Here is a 22,051-nt window from a genome sequence, read left to right on the forward strand (position 1 = left end):
GAGGTTGAGAGGGAGACAGTGGGGGGGTGCCTGCAGGTTATCTCAGAAACATTTTCTTTGAGGCTTGTGTCTTTTCACCCCCATAAGAGGCAAAGGTGTATGACCTTCCTAAAAATAAGAAGTGGAATTGAAAAGAGAAGGGGTAAGGACAGACAGAAATAGAAACGGAGTGGGTTGGGCTACAGAACTAAGGACTGACTATATGGAGCAGGGCTACAGAACTAAGGACTGACTATATGGAGCAGGGCTACAGAACTAAGGACTGACTATATGGAGCAGGGCTACAGAACTAAGGACTGACTATATGGAGCAGGGCTACAGAACTAAAGACTGACTATATGGAGCAGGGCTACAGAACTAAGGACTGACTATATGGAGCAGGGCTACAGAACTAAAGACTGACTATATGGAGCAGGGCTACAGAACTAAGGACTGACTATATGGAGCAGGGCTACAGAACTAAAGACTGACTATATGGAGCAGGGCTACAGCACTAAGGACTGACTATATGGAGCAGGGCTACAGAACTAAGGACTGACTATATGGAGCAGGGCTACAGCACTAAGGACTGACTATATGGAGCAGGGCTACAGCACTAAGGACTGACTATATGGAGCAGGGCTACAGCACTAAGGACTGACTACATGGAGCAGGGCTACAGAACTAAGGACTGACTACATGGAGCAGGGCTACAGAACTAAGGACTGACTACATGGAGCAGGGCTACAGAACTAAGGACTGACTACATGGAGCAGGGCTACAGAACTAAGGACTGACTACATGGAGCAGGGCTACAGAACTAAGGACTGACTATATGGAGCAGGGCTTGGGGCTACAGAAGGAAAAGGAGTACAGAGTCTTAATGACAGCCTCCCTCCTGCCTAGTAAACCACTGACTCACCTCCCTCATTAACCAACATTCGCTGGCTCTCTGTGTGAATCCCACTGTTGTTAAGAACACAGACACACAAACGGATTGGCTGTGCAAAAACGCACAGAGATGTGCCATTATGTGTGCTATTATACAACACACAATGTGAAGGCTCGGGTGAACTCCAACACGCACCCAAAGTGTTCCATGTAACCAACCTGGCCACACACCAAACAGGCATGGGTAACCAACCAGGCAACAGACCAAAGCAGATATAGAGGACGTCGAGGACACAAGGCAAATAATAGAGGACGCTCTTGTGAGAATGACAAGTGCATTTTAGCCATTTAGCGGATGCTTTTAATGCAACGCAACTTACAATTAGTGTGCTCATGTTAAAACAGCTACATTTCAGGGCCTCATTATCCCAGTGGCAACCATTGCATTTCCCTCTACAGTGTGTTTGTCGTCAGTCATAGCTCGCCGGGGAAACAAGTGTCATCGTGAGAGTAAGAGGCCCTTGAATGTCACAAAGTCTGGAGGGTAGATGTGAGGGCTCCATTGCCTGTCTGTCAGACACAGAGACCAGCAGAGACCCTCCCCCTCCCCTAACACACTCCGGGGGGGGGCGTACGTGTGTGTTCATCAGCCGGCTGGCTTACGAAAGAGGAAACAAAAAGGCAACGCGCGGCACGCCTCAGAGCTGCCATATCTTATTGCTGGATTGCTCCAATTCTGTATGTCTTTGTTCCCCCGAGGGACTGGAGAAATGTCTCTAAACCAATGCTTCCTGGTATTTGCACACAAATGTGATCTCTTCCTGGCAATTCAAACTGATGCCACATTGTTTTCAATCTCACAAAGAGTATATGATTTGTTCTACCCCAGCTAACATAGTGGCCCTGCACAAAGGCTGAGGTCCAGCTGACAGGCAGAGGCCCAGCTAACTTAGTGGCCCAGCACAAAGACTGAGGTCCAGCTTTCTAATGTAGGTTAGAAAGCTGTTTGGGATTGTTTGGGTGTATGTTGGCCTGAGCCTTCACATTGTTTGTGTTGCAGCTTTCTAACGTTAGAAACCTGGCACAGAAAAATCTAAGACTTTAAATTGGTATTACCTTGACAGTGATATCAAAGGGCTACTGATTATAAAAACTGATGTTTATTGTGAAATGGGCATTTAACATCAAACAGGTATTTATTATCAAAGGGATAACATCAAGCATATACTGTTTCAAGCATGGCATTGTTCAAACAGCATCAACAACCAGGCTTAGGTGAGGCTTCTCTACAGGGGACCAATTAGAAACCTTAAACAGCCCAGAGGCGACCAAAACCTAATTCTAACACAAACTGTTAAAAATCCCGTTGACATGAAAAAGTATTTGCCTTCTTTCTAGTTTTTCAGTTATTACATTTATCTTCTTTACATTGAAAAGTTATCAGGTATTTCTATTTAATTTTATTGACACATTTATGCAACACCACACAGAGACACTCCCCATCAGAGACAGGCCACACAGAGACACGCCCCATCAGAGACAGGCCACACAGAGACACGCCCCATCAGAGACAGGCCACACAGAGACACGCCCCCCACAGAGACAAGTTTCCACACAGACATGCCCGTAGAGAGACACGCCCCCACACAGACCTGTCTGACAGAGACACCCGCCCACACACAGAGACACGCCCCCACACAGGGGAACTGAGACACAGCGGAACAGAGGGTGGGGTTCTGGAACCCCACTAGCCGTGCCATGTGTTCCGTCCTTTACGGGCACACATTCCCAGCATGCCAGGCTGCCACCCATGTCACCCCCAGAGGGAATTCTCCTCGAGCCACAGAGCGTGGCGGTTCAACACACTCCTCCTGGACAATGCCCCACTGTTACAAGGGCATCATCAAGACAACAAGCAGCTACACCCTTCATCTAACATTCAGACAGTGCTGTGATTGTATGTTGTTTTCTGTAGCATTCTGTTTTCACCACCATGACCTCTGGCATTATGATGAGAAAAATGAAGATTATAATTTAGGTGAAATAAACACAGAAATCCAACTGATCATTCTGCCATCCACTCTCTGTTCAGGACTGTACAGTTGACAGGTTTCACCGCCGGGGCCCTTCATATTGTAGCAGCAGTAGAGGCCCTTCACATTGTAGCAGCAGTAGAGGCCCTTCACAGTGTAGCAGCAGTAGAGGCCCTTCACATTGTAGCAGCAGTAGAGGCCCTTCACAGTGCAGCAGCAGTAGAGGCCCTTCACAGTGCAGCAGCAGTAGAGGCCCTTCACAGTGTAGCAGCAGTAGAGGCCCTTCACAGTGTAGCAGCAGTAGAGGCCCTTCACAGTGTAGCAGCAGTAGAGTCCCTTCACATTGTAGCAGCAGTAGAGGCACTTCACAGTGTAGCAGTAGTAGAGACCCTTCACAGTGTAGCAGTAGTAGATACCCTTCATATTGTAGCAGCAGTAGAGGCCCTTCACGTTGTAGCAGCAGTAGAGGCCCTTCACATTGTAGCAGCAGTAGAGGCCCTTCATATTGTAGCAGCAGTAGAAGCCCTTCATATTGTAGCAGCAGTAGAAGCCCTTCACAGTGTAACAGCAGTAGAGGCCCTTCACATTGTAGCAGCAGTAGAGGCCCTTCACATTGTAGCAGCAGTAGAGGCCCTTCACAGTTTAGCAACAGTAGAGGCCCTTCATGTTGTAGCAACAATAATGTCCAGTGTTGGTCTGGGTTAATAGTTGATCATGTAGTGTTAATTGTGAGATTTCCGGTATTATATGGAGCCCTGGCTTCACTATCGTAACCATAACACATCACAGGCAATAAACTATTGACTCTGTAACTGTATAACAAACATCATTAAAAGACTGAGAATGGAGTCTCTTTCACTGAAGAGAGTGAGTACCTCTACAGGCATGAGTCCCTGAGAACAGGCAGGGATAACGATCCCAACAACAGCTTCAGATCCAGTGAACTACCTGGTTTGGTGACGTGGGACGAGGCATATCAAAGCATCCCAGCAAGCTGAGCGATCAAAGGTGACTGACTAATAATGGTTCAACAATATGACAGGTTCTCTGACAGAACACTAAGAGGAACCAGTGAGCTGGTTGCAGCTGGTCCGTCCAGGGCTGTACCAGGAGACAGGAGGCTGTAGGACAGTTTGAAGTGACAGGCTGAAGCAGGGGAGGGAGGACAGCTGACTTCACGCCCCCACTTCATCCTCCCACTATTCCACCTCCACTTCCTCTCTCGGCCACGGGATTGGAGGATCTGCCACGTCCTGTCCGTCAAAACCCAGACAAGCCATTATGAAACCAATGTCCACTCTTCCAGGAGTTGGCCCACAGCCGGGTACACATCCCTCAGGGACCAAGCTGCACTCTTTAAAAACGTGTTGTCATAGCGATCTGTCCCTCTCCCCCTGGGGCCCCAAAGGATTTCAGCAGGGGTATGTTGTGTGTGTGTGTGTTTGTGTGCGTGTGTGCGTGTGTGTGTGTGTGTGTGCGCGTGTGTGTGTTTGCATGTGTTTCTTCATGCCACTGTAGGCTTTTCATAGCGATCTCATTACAATACACCGCAGGGGGAACAGTCCAAATGAATGTCCACAGAAGTCTTCCCTACGTCCCCCAAGCAGGAGGATGATTGGGGTCAAGTCGGTAATTTAGGAGGCCAGTCCGGCCAACCGGATTCCGGCTAATTTGAAGACACATCAACGACACGCCAGACGCTTTCCAATTAGGCATCAAAGTTGTTACACAGTGGTCCCTAATTGTTTGGCAAATGCAAGACCTCTGAAGTGTAGCCGAACGAGGGGCTGCTCGGGTTTTAACACACATATTATTATCAATAATGTATAGGCCCACTTGGAGATGTGTGGGAGAATGTCTCAATACATGACAGTACATTATAGAAACAATGTTTTTTTAATATTTGGAACAGCAGTAAACAAATCTAAACGACAAGTGGGAGATGCTCGAACAGAGAGGAAGAAGATGGAAACATCAGTACTGGAGAACCTGTTTCTGAAACATTTAAAGTTGTTTGGTTAATTCTCTCCCACACCCATTCAATTCCAGTACAGTAGGTTGACTGGATTGAAATCCAATGTAAAAACATATCCCATACCCATTTAAACCCAATTCAAAACACATTCTACTCCCATTGAAACCCAATTTAAAACACATTCTACTCCCATTGAAACCCAACTGGCTTGATTTAGAGGAAGCCCAATTCTGATGTTGCATCTCCACTAATCAAATTAGACATTTTCATGTCAGATATTTTTCAGAGCTGACCTCGTTCACCCAAAGACCAATCAGAGGGAAGAAAATATATATTGGGTTCTAACCACAGCCATTCCAGACCCACTGAGACCACCAAACCCGATTGTGATCAGCACCTTACCGGATGTTGTGGGACTTGCGCTTGATCTCGTTCCAGCAGAGGTTCATGTCTCCAGTTGGCTGCTGACCTCCCAGCCTGCCACACGCCGTGGCCACCAGCCCGTCCTCCTGCCCCTCAGGGTCCACGGTGGTCTGGCAGGGGACACAGTGGCATCCTGGCCACCCTGACCGCCCCGCAGCTACACACACACACACACACACACACACACATTAGTACACCTACCTATGCTGCTGCATCATAACGGATCGTAGATGCACTGGTGAATAGGAGCGTTTTCATGCACATTACTGACTCGACCAGGGGACATTTGTATCCGTTCTCCCCTGAGACGCTCAGACGTCTGGGCTCATGGACTTGTGCTCAGCCAAAACACTGTCAGTCACACGATGAATGAAACTATGAGGCAACGTTGACGCAACCTCACCCGTCCTTCCATTCCATTAAGCCGCAGGACACGGCAGCAGAGACAGAAACCTCCCTCCCAGGCTTCAGCGCTCCTGCCGGTCGTTTCTAGGTGGGAATGAGACCCGTTCATGGAGGTGGAGGGCACCAGGGATTCAGTTCACGCCACATCCACCCGCTCTTAGACATGCCACATCCACCCACTTTTAGACATGCCACATCCACCCACTTTTAGGCACGCCACATCCACCCGCTTAGACACGCCACATCCACCCGCTTTTAGACACGCCACATCCACCCGCTCTTAGACACGCCACATCCACCCGCTCTTAAACACGCATGTGCAGCACATGGAGATGCGTGAAACCGTCCTCTTAGCCTGGTGTGCTTTTGAGCTGCTCAAGACCCAGCGAAAGTGAAGTGCCCTTTGACCCATGTTCACATCGTTCTTCTGAATGTGATCAAATCTTAACATTCATAGGGAAATGGCAGTTATGTAACATAAATAGATAATTATATATGTGTATGTTTACTCAAACCCAGTGTTTTTTTTTTAATCAAACTTCTTGATGCTAAATAAATAAGAAACATTTCAAAAAGTCTAATCTGAGCTACAAGTCCTGCGTGCTTCAATTTCCCTTCTCGAGTTGAGGACTCACAAGACGTTAAAAGCCTGTTTGTTTCAGTCTGTTTGATATGTTTTATATTAAATCATGCTCCAGCTTTTTCAGCCTACTGAACGGTGCCAGCTACTACTTAAAGACAGCAAAAAAATAGTTATTTTGAAGACAGGCGAGCATGAATGATAAGTTCCAGAAAATGTGTGTAGTTTTAATGAAAACTGTGGTAACTTTTAATTTTTTCACTTCTTCTTGGCCTTCAAATGCTAGCATATGGAAAGAGTTGGCTCGGAAAACCAGTATACATTTTATTTCTATCCAGAGGGTGGGTCTTTCATAGGAACACACGGTAAAGCTCTTATGCACATAATAATGAGTAGGAAATGTCAGAAAGTTTTCCCCAATGAAATCAGTGCATCCAAGCCTGATTTCAAAATAACTTGGAAATTTAAACAGAAGTTGAGTAGGCACCAACAGAGGATTTTGAGGGATTTTCACACTTCATCCTGTGATAAGACACTGGATATATACTTGGAGGGAAATAACCAATGGTAAACAGAATCCTCTCTAACTCTTTCTAACTGTCAAAGGTAATTTGCAACGGAACAGTTCTTTTTAAACAGCTTACCAAATTCTTTTGGTAAATAAAACCGAATTGCAAAAGAGTAAGAGTTAATACTCTGTCTGCCAGAATAAAATACTGTAGAATTTAAAACATCAATAATCTAGAGAAAAGTTACATAACAATTCACAATAAAATTATTTAGTGCGCAACCAATAAATAGAATTCTGGTCCATGCTAATTTTTCCTGTGACCTTAAACATTTTCATTCATATGGCCAAGTTAAAACCTATCATAATTTGTGAGGTTTACTTTGAAGATTATGATTTTTTTTCATGGTTCCAGGTTGATTTTTAAGCGTTTTGACAGAAGAAGCCATCTCTTTTAGGCAAATGGACCCATGAGTTGACTCACCCACCATAACAACTCAGGATTAGCCATCTTGTTCTCTAAAACAGAGACACACACGCCATGAACATACACTAACTCTGTCACTCACACACAACACACACACACATCTAAGAAAATCAGAGCCCAAAGCCAGGCAAGTGATGGGAGAGCATTTGTTGGGTTATGACTTCCCTGTCTGTTAAATGAGCTGTCAGAGAATTTAATCTCCTCTTCACATCAATTTAAGTCGTATCAGCCAGAAACAAAGGAAGAGTAGGAAATATGTAGTCCATGCTAGCGTGCAGAACGCAAAATATGTTCCATTTATTAAAATGTTTTAGTATGTTTTATTGTATTCATATGTTTTAACAAGTTCTAAATTAGCCATTTTCTCACCAAACTAAAGGCACTGAAGGAGATGCTGAAATTGGAGAGTTATATTGATAGATCTCAGGGTACACAAAGTCAACATACCAAGCAAGTTAAAGAGAACAGCGGCCATCCAAACACTATAAAACACAGCAAAGCCATTCAGACCACCCCACCACGTTCTCCAAGGATGGCCATATGTTTTGGGGTGAGATGTACAAACACCCAAAAAATATTGAATCTGAGGTACTGGACGAAACTGAACTATGGAAAACAGGCGTATGCTTTCTTCTGTCCTAAAACAGGGCCAAGTTCCTGTGGTACGAAGGAAATGTAATAAATAATCAGCTCTTCGCATTTTAGGGAAAACAGGACAAAGCTGTGAAGGAAAATCCCCAAGATTGGTTGCACACACCAATCCTAGAATCTCCACATGTGAACTTACTGAGAAATGTATGCATGGTTAATACATGAAGCCCTGATTAGAGGAGAATCTATGCAAACGTCTGTATCTTATCCCTGTTTTACTGCCATGTGAAAAGTAAATCACCATCTTTATGCATATTTGGGTATATGGAAATTTGAGTTAATTTCAAACTACATTTGTTGATGAATGTAGTCCGGTTTAACAAATCATAAGACAATTAACTTTTATGGAATTAAAATAAATGCATTTCTAAAAAGCGTATAAAAAAAGTACACCAATAACTTCCAAATATATTTTTGCCCCCATTGGCTGAAATAACTCCATGTAGCAGTTTCTTGTGGCTGGATGGCAACTCTCTTACATCGACTGGGAAGAATTGTTGTCTTCTTGGTAGCATTGCTTCTACTGTATCATGTTCCAGGGCGTTCTTGCAAACATGGCCCACATTCAGTGAATACATTTTTTAAGTTATTTAGTTCTTTGTGATTGTGAATTGGGTAACCTATATCAATTAGTGTGGCTGGAATTTAGCTCAAATATACAGCTCCGGAAAGAATTAAGTTTTCTTTCCTTTCCAAAAAAGTTGAAATGGAAGGTTTTGAGTGAGGTACAGAAGGGTTAAAATTAAGAGACAACTGCAAATCAAACGCTTCTGTTCCTCACTCAAAACCTTCCCTTTTGCCTTTTTTGGAAAGAAAAAAGTGCAGTGGTCTCCAAATCTTTTCCGGAGCTGTATATACATGCATCAAAATATGTTTAAAAAAGACAACTTCCCAAAGGGTGTACTTACTTTTTCACAGGACTGTATCAGACATACATTGACAGTAGGACACAGTGGATAGGACCACTTATTTTTCTGTTGAATCATTTCTGGCAGTTATTAGGCCTAAGGGTATAGCCTATTAAGCCCAATGTAAGATTTGGATTGATTGCGGTTGATAGATTACGTCCAACAAGCCTATATCGTGTAGAAGAGTTTAAAGTGTGAGCTCATTGCCGCTGGCAGCCTTGGGGTTGAATTAATTCAGCAGGAATGATTGTCCCCATGGTGGGCTCTAATACATGGCCTCTCACTGCTACGCAGTTGGCCTGTAGTTTAATGGGAAAGACATTTTAATTTTTCTCTCTCTTGCTTGTTCTTGGCTTGATGTACCGTTGCAGAGCTGCTATAACCCAGGTGGCCTGTACTGTGAGGTCTTCTGTTTTAAACCGCCATCAAGCATAATGTTTCAAAATAAGTGTGTATGTAAGATACCTGCAACTCTTTGGAGTTTTCTCAGTTGAGCATTAAGTCTTTAGTGTAGACTCCAGGTGATGCATGTAATTAATAATCTACGCAAAATAATTGTTCAAGGAAAAGGTTTTCCTGCGCATGTAAATGCATCATTACAGGGACAAGTCCAAACAGAAGTTGTTTGATACATGTTTATCTGATTAATTGTTTATTATATTTAATCTAGACCATTTATTTCTCCCTTTCGTAGAACAAATATATAATGCCGTGTTTGCTTATCTTTAACTAATTACAGACTGGTAAATGTTTACTAACTAATTAATTTAAGTAATCGTAAGGGAAGGAACTTGCTTTGAGTCGAAATGGGCTACTGATATCTTTGTATCTAGAACGGTAGTTAATGTTAATGCATCGAGGGGCTTATGTGATTTAGTTAAGATGATGGAATTAATCTTTAGATGTCTATTTCATTCTCAGCATATGAATGGTTTAGGCCACAAAACAGAACCTATTGACATTCACTGTCCTGCTGACTTTGTATTTTTATTTATTTTCCTTCAATTACCAAGCTCAGCTCCAGGCTTTAGGAAGGGGGGATGCCAACGTTGTCTGTAACAGACAGGTGGTGTCACGCACTTAGAGGTTAGACAAAGTGATGACTATGTTTGTTTCGTGGAAGGGTTGTCAGGGCTTTTTTCATATTAAGCCTAAAACCAGACAGTTTGACCATACCAGAATTATTGTCTGAGTTTTTTTCCAAACCCCCTTTTTACTTTGGCAAAAAGCTGGCAAAAAGCCAGTTACATTTTGGCAACCAACCTAGTAATAAAGCTAGCTAGTAGTAATAGCTGGCTAGTAATGAAGCAAGCTAGTAATCAGGCTACCTAGGGAAATTTGCTAACAAGACTATAATGTAACGTTAAACCTCAGCTGTATTCATGTCAGTGTTCCTAATGCTTGTGTGACTAAACATCATTGAGTCTCCAAACTACCATACCAAGCCATAAGGTTAGTGAGTAGCTTGCTAGCACTTATCCAACTCTTATAGGACAATTATTTGTTCATTCTCCATACACTGACAGACCTATATACATTATCCATATACATTGCCCTCCAATAGCACAATTCTATGTCTTCATTTGAGGGTATTTATGTACAAATGTACAGTACAGTACATGTGTACATCACACGTCCTTCTAAAAGGAATATTATATAGTAAAAACTCCACTGCTCAGGTTTTGTGGATGGAGGCCATGAATCCCAGACCAAGTGAAAGATATATGGAGGAGGCTTAAGGAAGCTGTCATGACTTCTGTTTTCCTTTAAGTGTTTATTCAACTGGCATTTTACACTTTCAATGATGACATTTTCTTAAATAAAAAATAAACAAAATGTATTCAAAAAATTCAGCACAGACATACAGCAGATCCCATTATTGTAAGCGATACTTTAAAACTTATCTTCAGAGGGCCTTCAATTCAAAACTCATCTTTAAAAAAAGGTCCAAAGAGATAAGCTCAACAAAGGAAATAATTGTTTTTCTGAAAGGATTTCTTTCTGAATATTAACAATGGAAAATTAACAATTCTACCGAAAGATGTGTTTGAAGGCCAAATTACAGAGGCGTAACTTCTTGGGGCAATTAAATCCTTACAGAGCCAAAAAACCCTGGGGCTTGATGGAATTAAAAATATTTTTTCCAGACATTACTCGTCCTGATCAGACAGGCGTTTTACATGGACGATATATTAGAGATAATTTATAACGATTAATTAAAACAATAGACCACTATGACACATCAAAGAAACCAGGCCATTGCCTTCAGAGCTGTAAATGTCTGTGATGAAGTTTGACTTGACTACTGTATATTAATGTTTGGACAATTTTAATTCCCTAATGGGTGAAAGTTATTTATGGTAATGAGTCAAAGTTATTCATGGTAATGGGATAAAGTTATGTATGGTTATAGAGTAAAGTCATTTATGATAATGGAGTAAAGTTATTTATAGTAATGGGATAAAGTTATGTATGGTTATAGAGTAAAGTCATTTATGATAATGGAGTAAAGTTATTTATAGTAATGGGATAAAGTTATGTATGGTTATAGAGTAAAGTCATTTATGATAAAGGAGTAAAGTTATTTATAGTAATGGGATAAAGTTATGTATGGTTATAGAGTAAAGTGATTTATGATAATGGGGTAAAGTTATGTATGGTAATGGAGTAAAGTGATTTATGATAATGGACTAAAGTTATGTATGATAATGGAGTAAAGTCATTTATGATAATGGAGTAAAGTCATTTATGATAATGGAACATGGCATGGTAAATGGCAACACATCATGGACTACAGCTCAGCATTCAACACTACTGTACTCAGGACCCTGGGACTTGACTTACCTCCCTTTGCAACTGGATCCTGGACTTCCTGACAAGTAGACCCCAGGTGGTCAGAATAGGCAACCTCACCTCCTCTGCACTGACCCTGAACACCGGAGCCCCCCAGGGCTGCGTACTCAGCCCCCTCCTGTACTCCCTGTTCATGCATGAATGTGTGGCCACACACACCTCCAACATCATACTAAAGTTTGCAGACAACACCACCATCCTGGGTCTCATCTCCAAAAACGATGAGACCATTTACAGAGAGGAGGTAAAGAACCTGGCTACATGGTGCCAGGACAACATCTCTATCAACATCTGCAAGACTAAGGAGATGATCGTGGACTTCAGGGAGTGGCAAGCGGCATGCCCCCACACATTGATGGAGCTGAAGTGGAGAGTCTCTTAATTCAAGTTTCTCAGTGTGTTCATCAAAGATGACCTCACTTTGTCCAGGCAAGCGAACTCGGCAGTGAAAACTCTAAAGTGAATATACTTCCTGAGGAAACTCAAGTGTAATGTCTGTAAATTTCTCACCAACTTCTACAGGTGCACCATTGAGAGCATCTTCTCGGGCTGCATTACTGCCTGGTACTGCAGCTTCTCCGTTGCAGACCGCAAGTCCCTCCAAAGGGTGGTGAAGTCTGTGAGGCAAATCATCGGCTGCCATCTCCCCTCCATGCAAGGCATCTACCATAAATGATGCCTAAGGAAAGCATGGAACAACATCAAATACTCCACCCATCCAGGCTATGGTCTGTTCACACTGCTGCCATCTGGTAGACGCTACCGGAGCATCGATGCACGCACTTCCAGACTCACAAACAGCTTTTTCCCTCAGGCCATAAGGCTCCTCAACCAGCAACACTGATCCATGATCATATTGATCACACATGAACATTCCAGATGCTCTGATGTCTTTCCATGTACTTTCAATGTACATTAGAATATTATTTTGTATGTACCATTCATAGGCATATTGCACTCATATAGTACATTTAGGTCCGGAAATAATTTTTGTTATTTTGTCTGTTTACCAAGATATATTAAAGTTACAGTGAAATAATGAATATGGGCATAATGTGCAGTCCCTCAGCTTTAATTTGAGGGAATTCACATCTAAATTGGAGGAAGGGTTTAGGAATTACAGCTCTTTAATATGTAGCCCCCTCTTTTTCAAGGGACCAAATATTGACTCAAAAGCGATTGACTCAAAAGCTGTTTCATGCATAGGTGTGGGCTATTCTTTCTTTATTTCTTCATTAATTAAGAAGGTAAAAGAAGGTCTGGAGTTGATTCCAGGTGTGGCATTCACATTTGGAAGCTGTTGCTGTGAACCCACAACAAGCAGTCAAAGGAGCTCTCAATGCAAGTAAAACTGGCCATCCTTAGGCTGAAAAAAAATAAACTTCCATCAGAGAGATAGCAGGAACATTAGGAGTGGCCAAATCAACAGTTTGGTACATTCTGAGAAAAAAAGCCTGGACGTCCACGGAAGATAACAGTGGTGGATGATCATAGGAACCTTTCCATGGTAAAGAAAAACCCCTTCACAACATGCAGCCAAGTGAAGAACACTCTCCAGGAGGTAGGCATATCATTATCCAAGTCTACCATAAAGAGAAGACTTCACAAGAGCAAATACAGAGGGTTCACCACAAGGGGCAATACCACATCGTCTGTAAAACAAGGTGGAGGCAGTGTGATGGCATGGGCATGCATGGCTTCCAATGGCACTGGGTCACTAGTGTTTATTGATGATGTGATAGAAGATAGACACAGATGGATGATTTCTGAAGTGTATAGGGATAAATCGTCTGCTCAGATTCAGATAATTCACAAAGTTGATTGGACAGCGCTTCACTTTACAGATGGGCAATGACCCAAAACATACTGCGAAAGCAACTCAGGAGTTTTTTAAGGCAAAATAGTGGAACATTCTGCAATGGCCGAATCAATCACCTGATCTCAACCCGATCAAGCATGCATTTCACTTGCTGAAGACAAAACTTAAGCCAGAAAGAACCACGAAAAAACAACAACAGCTGCAGTAAAGGCCTGGCAAAGCATCACAAAGGTGGATACCCAGTGTTTGGTGATGTCCATGCGTTCCAGACTTCAAGCAGTCATTGCCTGCAAAGGATTAAAAATGAACATTTAATTTATGATTGTGTTAATTTGTCCAATTACATCTGAGCCCCTAAATTAAGGGGACTGCGTATGAAAATGGTTGCAATTCCTAAATGTTATATACAATATTTTTGTGAAAGAACAAGTCCGGGATGAGTGCGTAAGTGATGGGAAACTGAAGGTGCACGGAACGGTGGCGCTGCTGCTCACCTTACCGTGACACTAACTCAAAACCTTCCTTTTGACTTTTTTGGAAAGGAAAGAAAAAGGTGCAATGGTCACATTTTTTTCCAGGGCTGTATATATATATATTTCTTTTTTTATATATATATATATTTTTTTTTTTTACTTTTTGCACTGGTTGCAATTGTACACTAAATCTACAAATATTTCAATTACATCAACCAATTGTTGAGTAAATTCCTGACCACATAATTACCTTAAGAAATAGCTAATTTGTAACAAACCCCCCCAAAAATATAACTGATTTGTACCATAATCCCAACTCCTTGCCGACAAGAAAGGAAAAGGTCATTAATGCCAAAGTCTTGCTACTAAAAGGTTTTATATACTCTATGTTGGGCCATATTTCTTCTTTCTGGTTGCAGGTTCAGGAGTGGGGAAAAAATTATAACATTAATTTAAAGGTAGACTAGGCAACATGACATACATTGCCCTTCAGAAGACTTGGTAAAGATGTCCATAGAAAGGAAATCTACACGTAAATCAGTGAAAACATTGTATTGAATTTTATTGTGATTATTAACACATTAGAATTTCTTAAGAACCAATTTTTATTGAAGTATTATTCTACTAATACATTTTATTTTCAAGCTCATCTGAGTCACTAGGAGATCATACATAATGAACTCCTGTTTCACAAAAGATTTTCTGAAGCTCCGTCAGTGAAAAGCAATCTATACATTTTTCCTGAGTTTCTCAATAGTGTTCAAGAACAGGCTTGCAGAGGCCATTCCAGCAATGATTTGGCTCCATGTTAAGGTTTATTTTCCAGGTAGAACATTAATCTTTGCCCCAGTCTGAGGCCATTTGCACCCTGAAGCAGGTTCTCATCAGGGATTTGCTTTTATTTGGCAACTTTCATTATTCCCTGTATCCTGTGTCCCCAGTCCTCATGCACTGTAAAGTATCTCCATAGCTAGTGTGGGGAGAACAAGTATTTGATACACTGCCGATTTTGCAGGTTTACCTACTTACAAAGCATGTAGAGGTCATAGGTACACTAAAACTGTGAAAGACGGAATCTAAAACAAAAATCCAGAAAATCACATTGTATGATTTAAAAAATAATAATATGCATTTTATTGCATGACATAAGTATTTGATCACCTACCAACCAGTAAGAATTCCGGCTCTCACAGACCTGCTAGTTTTTATTTAAGAAGCCCTCCTGTTCTCCACTCATTACCTGTTTTAACTGCACCTGTTTGAACTCGTTACCTGTATAAAAGACACCTATCCACACACTCAATCAAACAGACTCCAATCTCTCCACAATGGCCAAGACCAGAGAGCTGTGTAAGGACAAAATTAGACCTGCACAAGGCTGGAATGGGCTACAGTACAATAGGCAAGCAGCTTGGTGAGAAGGCAACAACAGTTGGCGCAATAATTAGAAAATGGAAGAAGATCAAGATGATGGTCAATCTCCCTCGGTCTGGGGCTCCATGCAAGATCTCCCCTTGTGGGGCATCAATGATCATGAGGAAGCTGAGGGATCAGCCCAGAACTACACGGCAGGACCTGGTCAATTACCTGAAGAGAGCTGGGACCACAGTCTCAAAGAAAACCATTAGTAACACACTACGCCATCATGGATTAAAATCCTGCAGCGCATGCAAGGTCCCCCTGCTCAAGCAAGCGCATGTCCAGGCCCGTCTGAAGTTTGCCAATGACCATCTGGATGATCCAGAGGAGGAATGGGAGAAGGTCATGTGGTCTGATGAAACAAAAACTCCACTCGCTGTGTTTGGAGGAAGAAGAAGGATGAGTACAACCCCAAGAACACCATCCCAACTGTGAAGCATGGAGGTGGAAACATCATTCTTTGGGGATGTTTTCTGCAAAGGGGGCAGGACGACCACAACTTATTGAAGGGAGGATGGATGGGGCCATGTATCGCGAGATCTTGGCCAACAACCTCTTTCCCTCAGTAAGAGCATTGAAGATGGGTCGTGGCTGGGTCTTCCAGCATGACAACGACCTGAAACACACAGCCATGGCAACTAAGGAGTGGCTCCGTAAGAAGCATCTAAAGGTCCTGGAGTGGCGTAGCCAGTCTCCAGACCTGAACCCAATAGAAAATCTTTGGAGGGAGCTGAAAGTCCGTATTGCCCAGCGACAGCCCCGAAACCTGAAGGATCTGCAGAAGGTCTGTATGGAGGAGTGGGTCAAAATCCCTGCTGCCATGTGTGCAAACCTGGTCAAGAACTACGGGAAACATATGATCTCTGTAATTGCAAACAAATGTTTCTGTACCAAATATTAAGTTCTGCTTTTCTGATGTATCAAGTACTTAATTAATTACTTAAAAATCATACAATATGATTTTCTGGATTTTTGTTTTAGATTCCATCACTCACAGTTGAAGAGTACCTATGATAAAAATTACAGACTTCTAAATGCTTTGTAAGTGGGAAAACCTGCAAAATCGGCAGTGTATCAAATACTTGTTATCCCCACTGTATGCCTGGTTTTTGCAATGTGTAACCATTGGAAATCATGCCAAATCTCATCAGACCACAGAATCTTACACATGCCTTTTTGTCCAGGCTTTCATAAGCCTTTTACTCATGATGTCTCCCTCTCCCATGGAGCTCAGTTTGAGGAAGTGCTTCAGAGACTTGTCTTTCATGCAGGTTTCCCGGTCCCAGTCCAGGATCTCTGTAGTTCTGTCATAGTTCACTGGGTTCTTGGTCACCTGACCAAGGCCCTTCTGGCTCAGTTTGGTTGGGTGGCCAGCTCTAGGAACCTTCTGGGTAGTTCAATATTTTTTTCCATTGCATAAGGATGAAACCCACTGTATTGCACAGCCTAATGCATTGTAGGTGGACTCCCTCATGGACGATCAAAGGAAATTGAATGTACCGAAGCTCAGTTTGGAGTATCTTGAAAAGGGGATTAGACTGTCGCGCAGCCTAGTGGCTTATGTTTGCAGGTTCCTCCAACTATTTTTACCCAAAACATCCAAATTGTTTGAATTTTGACTTCACTTCCATCAATTTTCAATGCTCTTAAAAACTACAGCCTTTCCTCCTTCGGGTTGTTTTTAAAACCTTCACTAACTAAATTCACTAATATCACAAGACCCTTTTGTCATTTTAAATAGCTACTTTTACTATGCTAATTTATGGAATGATTTGATGAATATACTTTGGATTATCTTTCAAATTGATTGTACATTTGAAAACATAAATATAGTTTGAATTGACAGTGAAATAACTGCTGTTTTACTGCCCTTTCCTATTTCACTCCTTGTTGCCATAAATGCACATTCATATCTACTTGCTATGCAGGATACCTTGATAACTACATATGAGAGTAGGCTTACAGTAACTTTCTGGAAGGTAAAAGGTATGAATCAATAATATAAAGCAGTCTATACAACATGAGCAGCAGTGTCTCACACACACATCATTTCTATTTGCAATTTCCTTTGGTAGCCAAGCTGAATCCAGTCGTCTAATCTATATTACCGGAGAGAAGAGATTATCCAGTTTTAACACTGAAAAGTCAGTTACTCTTAAAATCCAGGGCTTAAAAATTCTGTGCTAAAATTTCTTATTTTTATATAGCATAATGACAGGCAAAGCTTTACAACGCATTGAAACATAATGCCCACAACTGGGGACAAATGTAAGGATTTTATTTTAGTTCATGCCATATTTTTATAAAATGTTAATATGTTTTAAAGTGTCAATAACATTTGTTTAGTTAGTGCTTGATTTGATTTTTGTAATACATTTTTTAAAATCTGTATAAACATGGTGGGCCTGGGATTAACATATATAGAAGCGTTGAAAGAGTATAGGTAAAACAAATTCATGTCCTCTGAACAGGATGGTGAACTGGCTCTTTACCACAGCACTCCTTTCATCCCTCCCGCTTAGAAAACAAACAGCGCCTGAGATATGCCTTTAAAGGATAACTTTTTTTTTTGTAATGTCAACATTTGAAGAGAAAGACAGGGACCGAGAGAAACACCTTTGAATTTAATTAAACTGATGGAGAGAAGAAAAAGGGAATGAAGGAGAGAGAGCCACAACGCTTACATCACCATCAACCTCTCCTCTGTCCCCTGCCTCTCATCCTCATGACAGGTTCTCTGTTTGTTCAAGGGACATTTCTCCATCTTGTATTAATCGGCATCTCTGCCTCCCCTCTTTCTTGGTGTAATCCACTGGATGGATGATCAAATCCTCTCTATTCATGGATCATCAGATAGGTGGGTAGGAGCTCAGAGACTGATCCTACCTGGAAGACACAGACTCAGCTGATGGCAATAAGCCACCAATGGGATCTTGTCCCAAAACAGCTGAATGATAATGACTGTGCACGGACAGACCACAACAACAGACCACAACAACAGACCACAACAACAGACCACAGAGCGATATGGAACTAGGCAGAGCGGGGTGGACATATTCTGTTTGTTTACTTGATTGCAAATTGAGCTGAACCAACAAAAAGGCCATCGACAGCAGCAGTAGCGGCAGACCGGTGCCTGTGGCTATGGCTTGGATGGAGCCTGAAGAGGGCGATTTTCCAGCCATGCTCATGTTAGAGATGCCAGAACAGTGGGCTGGGCTATGCTCTCCTCGTTCCACTCATTTTTATCTGTGTCCATGCGGGCCAAAGACCAGAGACAGGGATGGGCGCTGGCACGCACACACTTATGAACACACATATGAACACGCACACACTTATGAACACACACACATATGAACACCCTCTCGCATGCTCCGCCCCCTCTGTTTCATACTCAAGGTAGGGGTCTCAAAGACATTCACAACATTGTTGGCTGGACTGCTCCTAAACCTTGGTTAGGTCAAAAAATCGCAGTGGTGAACCATAAAAAGATCAATCGCTTAAAATGAAAACACACTATATCACTATCTGAGCTAAAAAAAAACTCAGTTTTTCACAGTTTTGTGAAATACCCTGTTTTCCAGTCACAGGTTAAGCCAAATTCTGGACTAAGAATCTTCAGAGATTTCTAATGTTAATGGTTCACCACAGAGTGTTTTAACCCATTTAACTTTGAAAACACAATAACAAGCAATGCTGTTGCAGTCTCTACAGGATGAGTGGCCGATTAATTTTCCCGAAACCTCAAGACAGTAAGGGCATGTGAGCCGTGACACCGTGAATAGGTTCACACAGTAATTAAAATACACAACATCAACTCATCTAGCACAACAGAGACAGTTCTATTTGACTTCATGCTTGAAAACACAGGTCCATCACCTGGCATTACTTTAGTGACTCTGTGTGATCACTGAAGCAGTTCTGTTTTTCCTGGAGAGCTGAGCCGGCGTGGGGAGCTTTGAGGTTTAACGGTAAGCTCTTGGTTACGTGCCGCAGCACCAGGCCGTATTTATGTTGTTGATTCGGCAAGGATTCTTGCCTAGACTGCAATAATAAAACCACTGTCTGACACCGATTCATAAAAACTGAACCTGCCTTGTCAAAACAATAGATATGCATACAGCACTGTCCATATGCATTTTGATAGTTGTGAGGTTTTGGCTCTGTGCTCCAGCGCTTTAGATCTAATATGATACGATGATCAACGATGACAGTGTCACCAGCAAAGACATCCCTTGTCTGTTTATATCCATGGGTGGCGCACTCCTGCCAGTCACTGAATGCAAAACATTAGTAACCAAGTAGTATATATAATGACTGTTTAAGATTTTTAAATTTTGTCCAATTATAAAAATTTTGGTATGAAAAGGACTGTAATTCCTAAAAGGTTCACAGTTTATGTATGTAAATACTCTCAAATTGAAGCTGACTGTCTGCACTTTAAAGGGGCAATCCTAAATCAAACGCTTACAAGACTGAATATAAACAATAACACAACTCTTTCCATTACAGAATGGGATCAGAATAGTACCAGGGTGGGTTAGGGTGAGTAGAATAGTACTGACTGGTATAGTACCACCTAGTCCAGGGTGGGTTAGGGTGAGTAGAATAGTACTGACTGGTATAGTACCACCTAGTCCAGGGTGGGTTAGGGTGAGTAGAATAGTACTGACTGGTATAGTACCACCTAGTCCAGGGTGGGTTAGGGTGAGTAGAATAGTACTGACTGGTATAGTACCACCTAGTCCAGGGTGGGTTAGGGTGAGTAGAATAGTACTGACTGGTATAGTACCACCTAGTCCAGGGTGGGTTAGGGTGAGTAGAATAGTACTGACTGGTATAGTACCACCTAGTCCAGGGTGGGTTAGGGTGAGTAGAATAGTACTGACTGGTATAGTACCACCTAGTCCAGGGTGGGTTAGGGTGGGTAGAATAGTACTGACTGGTATAGTACCACCTAGTCCAGGGTGGGTTAGGGTGAGTAGAATAGTACTGACTGGTATAGTACCACCTAGTCCAGGGTGGGTTAGGGTGGGTAGAATAGTACTGACTGGTATAGTACCACCTAGTCCAGGGTGGGTTAGGGTGGGTAGAATAGTACTGACTGGTATAGTACCACCTAGTCCAGGGTGGGTTAGGGTGGGTAGAATAGTACTGACTGGTATAGTACCACCTAGTCCAGGGTGGGTTAGGGTGGGTAGAATAGTACTGACTGGTATAGTACCACCTAGTCCAGGGTGGGTTAGGGTGGGTAGAATAGTACTGACTGGTATAGTACCACCTAGTCCAGGGTGGGTTAGGGTGGGTAGAATAGTACTGACTGGTATAGTACCACCTAGTCCAGGGTGGGTTAGGGTGAGTAGAATAGTACTGACTGGTATAGTACCACCTAGTCCAGGGTGGGTTAGGGTGAGTAGAATAGTACTGACTGGTATAGTACCACCTAGTCCAGGGTGGGTTAGGGTGAGTAGAATAGTACTGACTGGTATAGTACCACCTAGTCCAGGGTGGGTTAGGGTGAGTAGAATAGTACTGACTGGTATAGTACCACCTAGTCCAGGGTGGGTTAGGGTGGGTAGAATAGTACTGACTGGTATAGTACCAGTTAGCCCAGGGTAGAATAGTACTGACTGGCATAGTACCAGCTAGCCCAGGGTAGAATAGTACTGCAAGTGTTAAAAGCGTATATGAGGAGAGTACAAGTTAATGCAAACTTATATACAGACCGACAAGAAAGTTGTAATCGATACATTAAAATATTACAAATGGCCCCACTAAAGTCATTATTTCATTTAAAATCCAATGTTCTGGAGTACCGAGCTAAAACAACAAAACCTGTTTCACCGTCCGCATACTTGGACTGGACTCTATATTAACCAAGTCCATCTTGAATGTAGTTTACCAAGATGAGAAATAAATCAGATCAAACACATCAAACACTGATAAGATACACCACCAATCAACTATTCATAAAAACCGCCGGCTGATCAAAGCAGAGACAGTACTTTTAACTGTGTTCAACACACATACGTGAAACACTTGATACTCATCTAGAAGTATCACCACATCTTTCAGATCTGCCTCTCTGTGAAGCAGCTACGTCGTGCACGCTATCCTCTCATTATCAAACGCTGTCAGATAGATGCTTACCTGGATATATCAGAATCCCAAGAGACAGAGAATCACACCTAGAGATGTGCTAGAGAAATACTACGATAGTGATCCTCTCAGACCAATGTCCCTGTGATTATAATGACACACCACTGTCCCCACGGTGACATTTGCACTGCCTACAGCCGGCAGAGAATGGAGAGAATGCGGTAATGGGCTTGGTGAAGGTTGTGTGGGGAGGGTGTAGTGATGACCCTAAGAGAAAGACTGGCTTGTCAGTCAATGAACTCATTGTTAGCGAACATTCCTCGTTGCGCTAACTGCTGCCCACTTGGACTGGGAAAGGCCATCTGCCCAGCATCCAGCCAGACACTGCCTGCCCTACAGTGACCCTCCATGCTATATCAGGGCTTTCCAAGATGTTTTCTGCTGGACTCTATCGAAAGCATTTCGAAAGGTCCCCGTGGTCCCCTCGCGATGAACAATGCTTCGCAAGATCACTGTGGAAAAACAACACCCTCTGTCCTCTTCGGAGG

At 42.5% G+C, this 22,051-nt stretch overlaps 1 protein-coding gene across 3 annotated transcripts in view; it reads right to left on the minus strand.

Moving 5' to 3' along the window:
- drp2 (dystrophin related protein 2) overlaps positions 1 to 22,051 on the minus strand; it is a 170,462-nt gene that overhangs the window by 60,781 nt on the left and 87,630 nt on the right. For 2 of the 3 annotated variants that reach the window (XM_029119414.2, XM_029119412.2), the window contains exon 3: positions 5,281 to 5,458. In XM_029119414.2, the coding sequence (XP_028975247.2) occupies positions 5,281 to 5,327 (47 nt within the window). In that variant the 5' untranslated portion in view covers positions 5,328 to 5,458. Of the gene's footprint in view, positions 1 to 5,280; positions 5,459 to 21,554; positions 21,689 to 22,051 lie in introns of those variants that run through there. The other variant, XM_029119413.2, reaches the window with a different exon arrangement.

The sequence above is a fragment of the Esox lucius genome, chromosome 4 (assembly GCF_011004845.1).
Source record: "Esox lucius isolate fEsoLuc1 chromosome 4, fEsoLuc1.pri, whole genome shotgun sequence".
Taxonomy (NCBI): domain Eukaryota; kingdom Metazoa; phylum Chordata; class Actinopteri; order Esociformes; family Esocidae; genus Esox; species Esox lucius.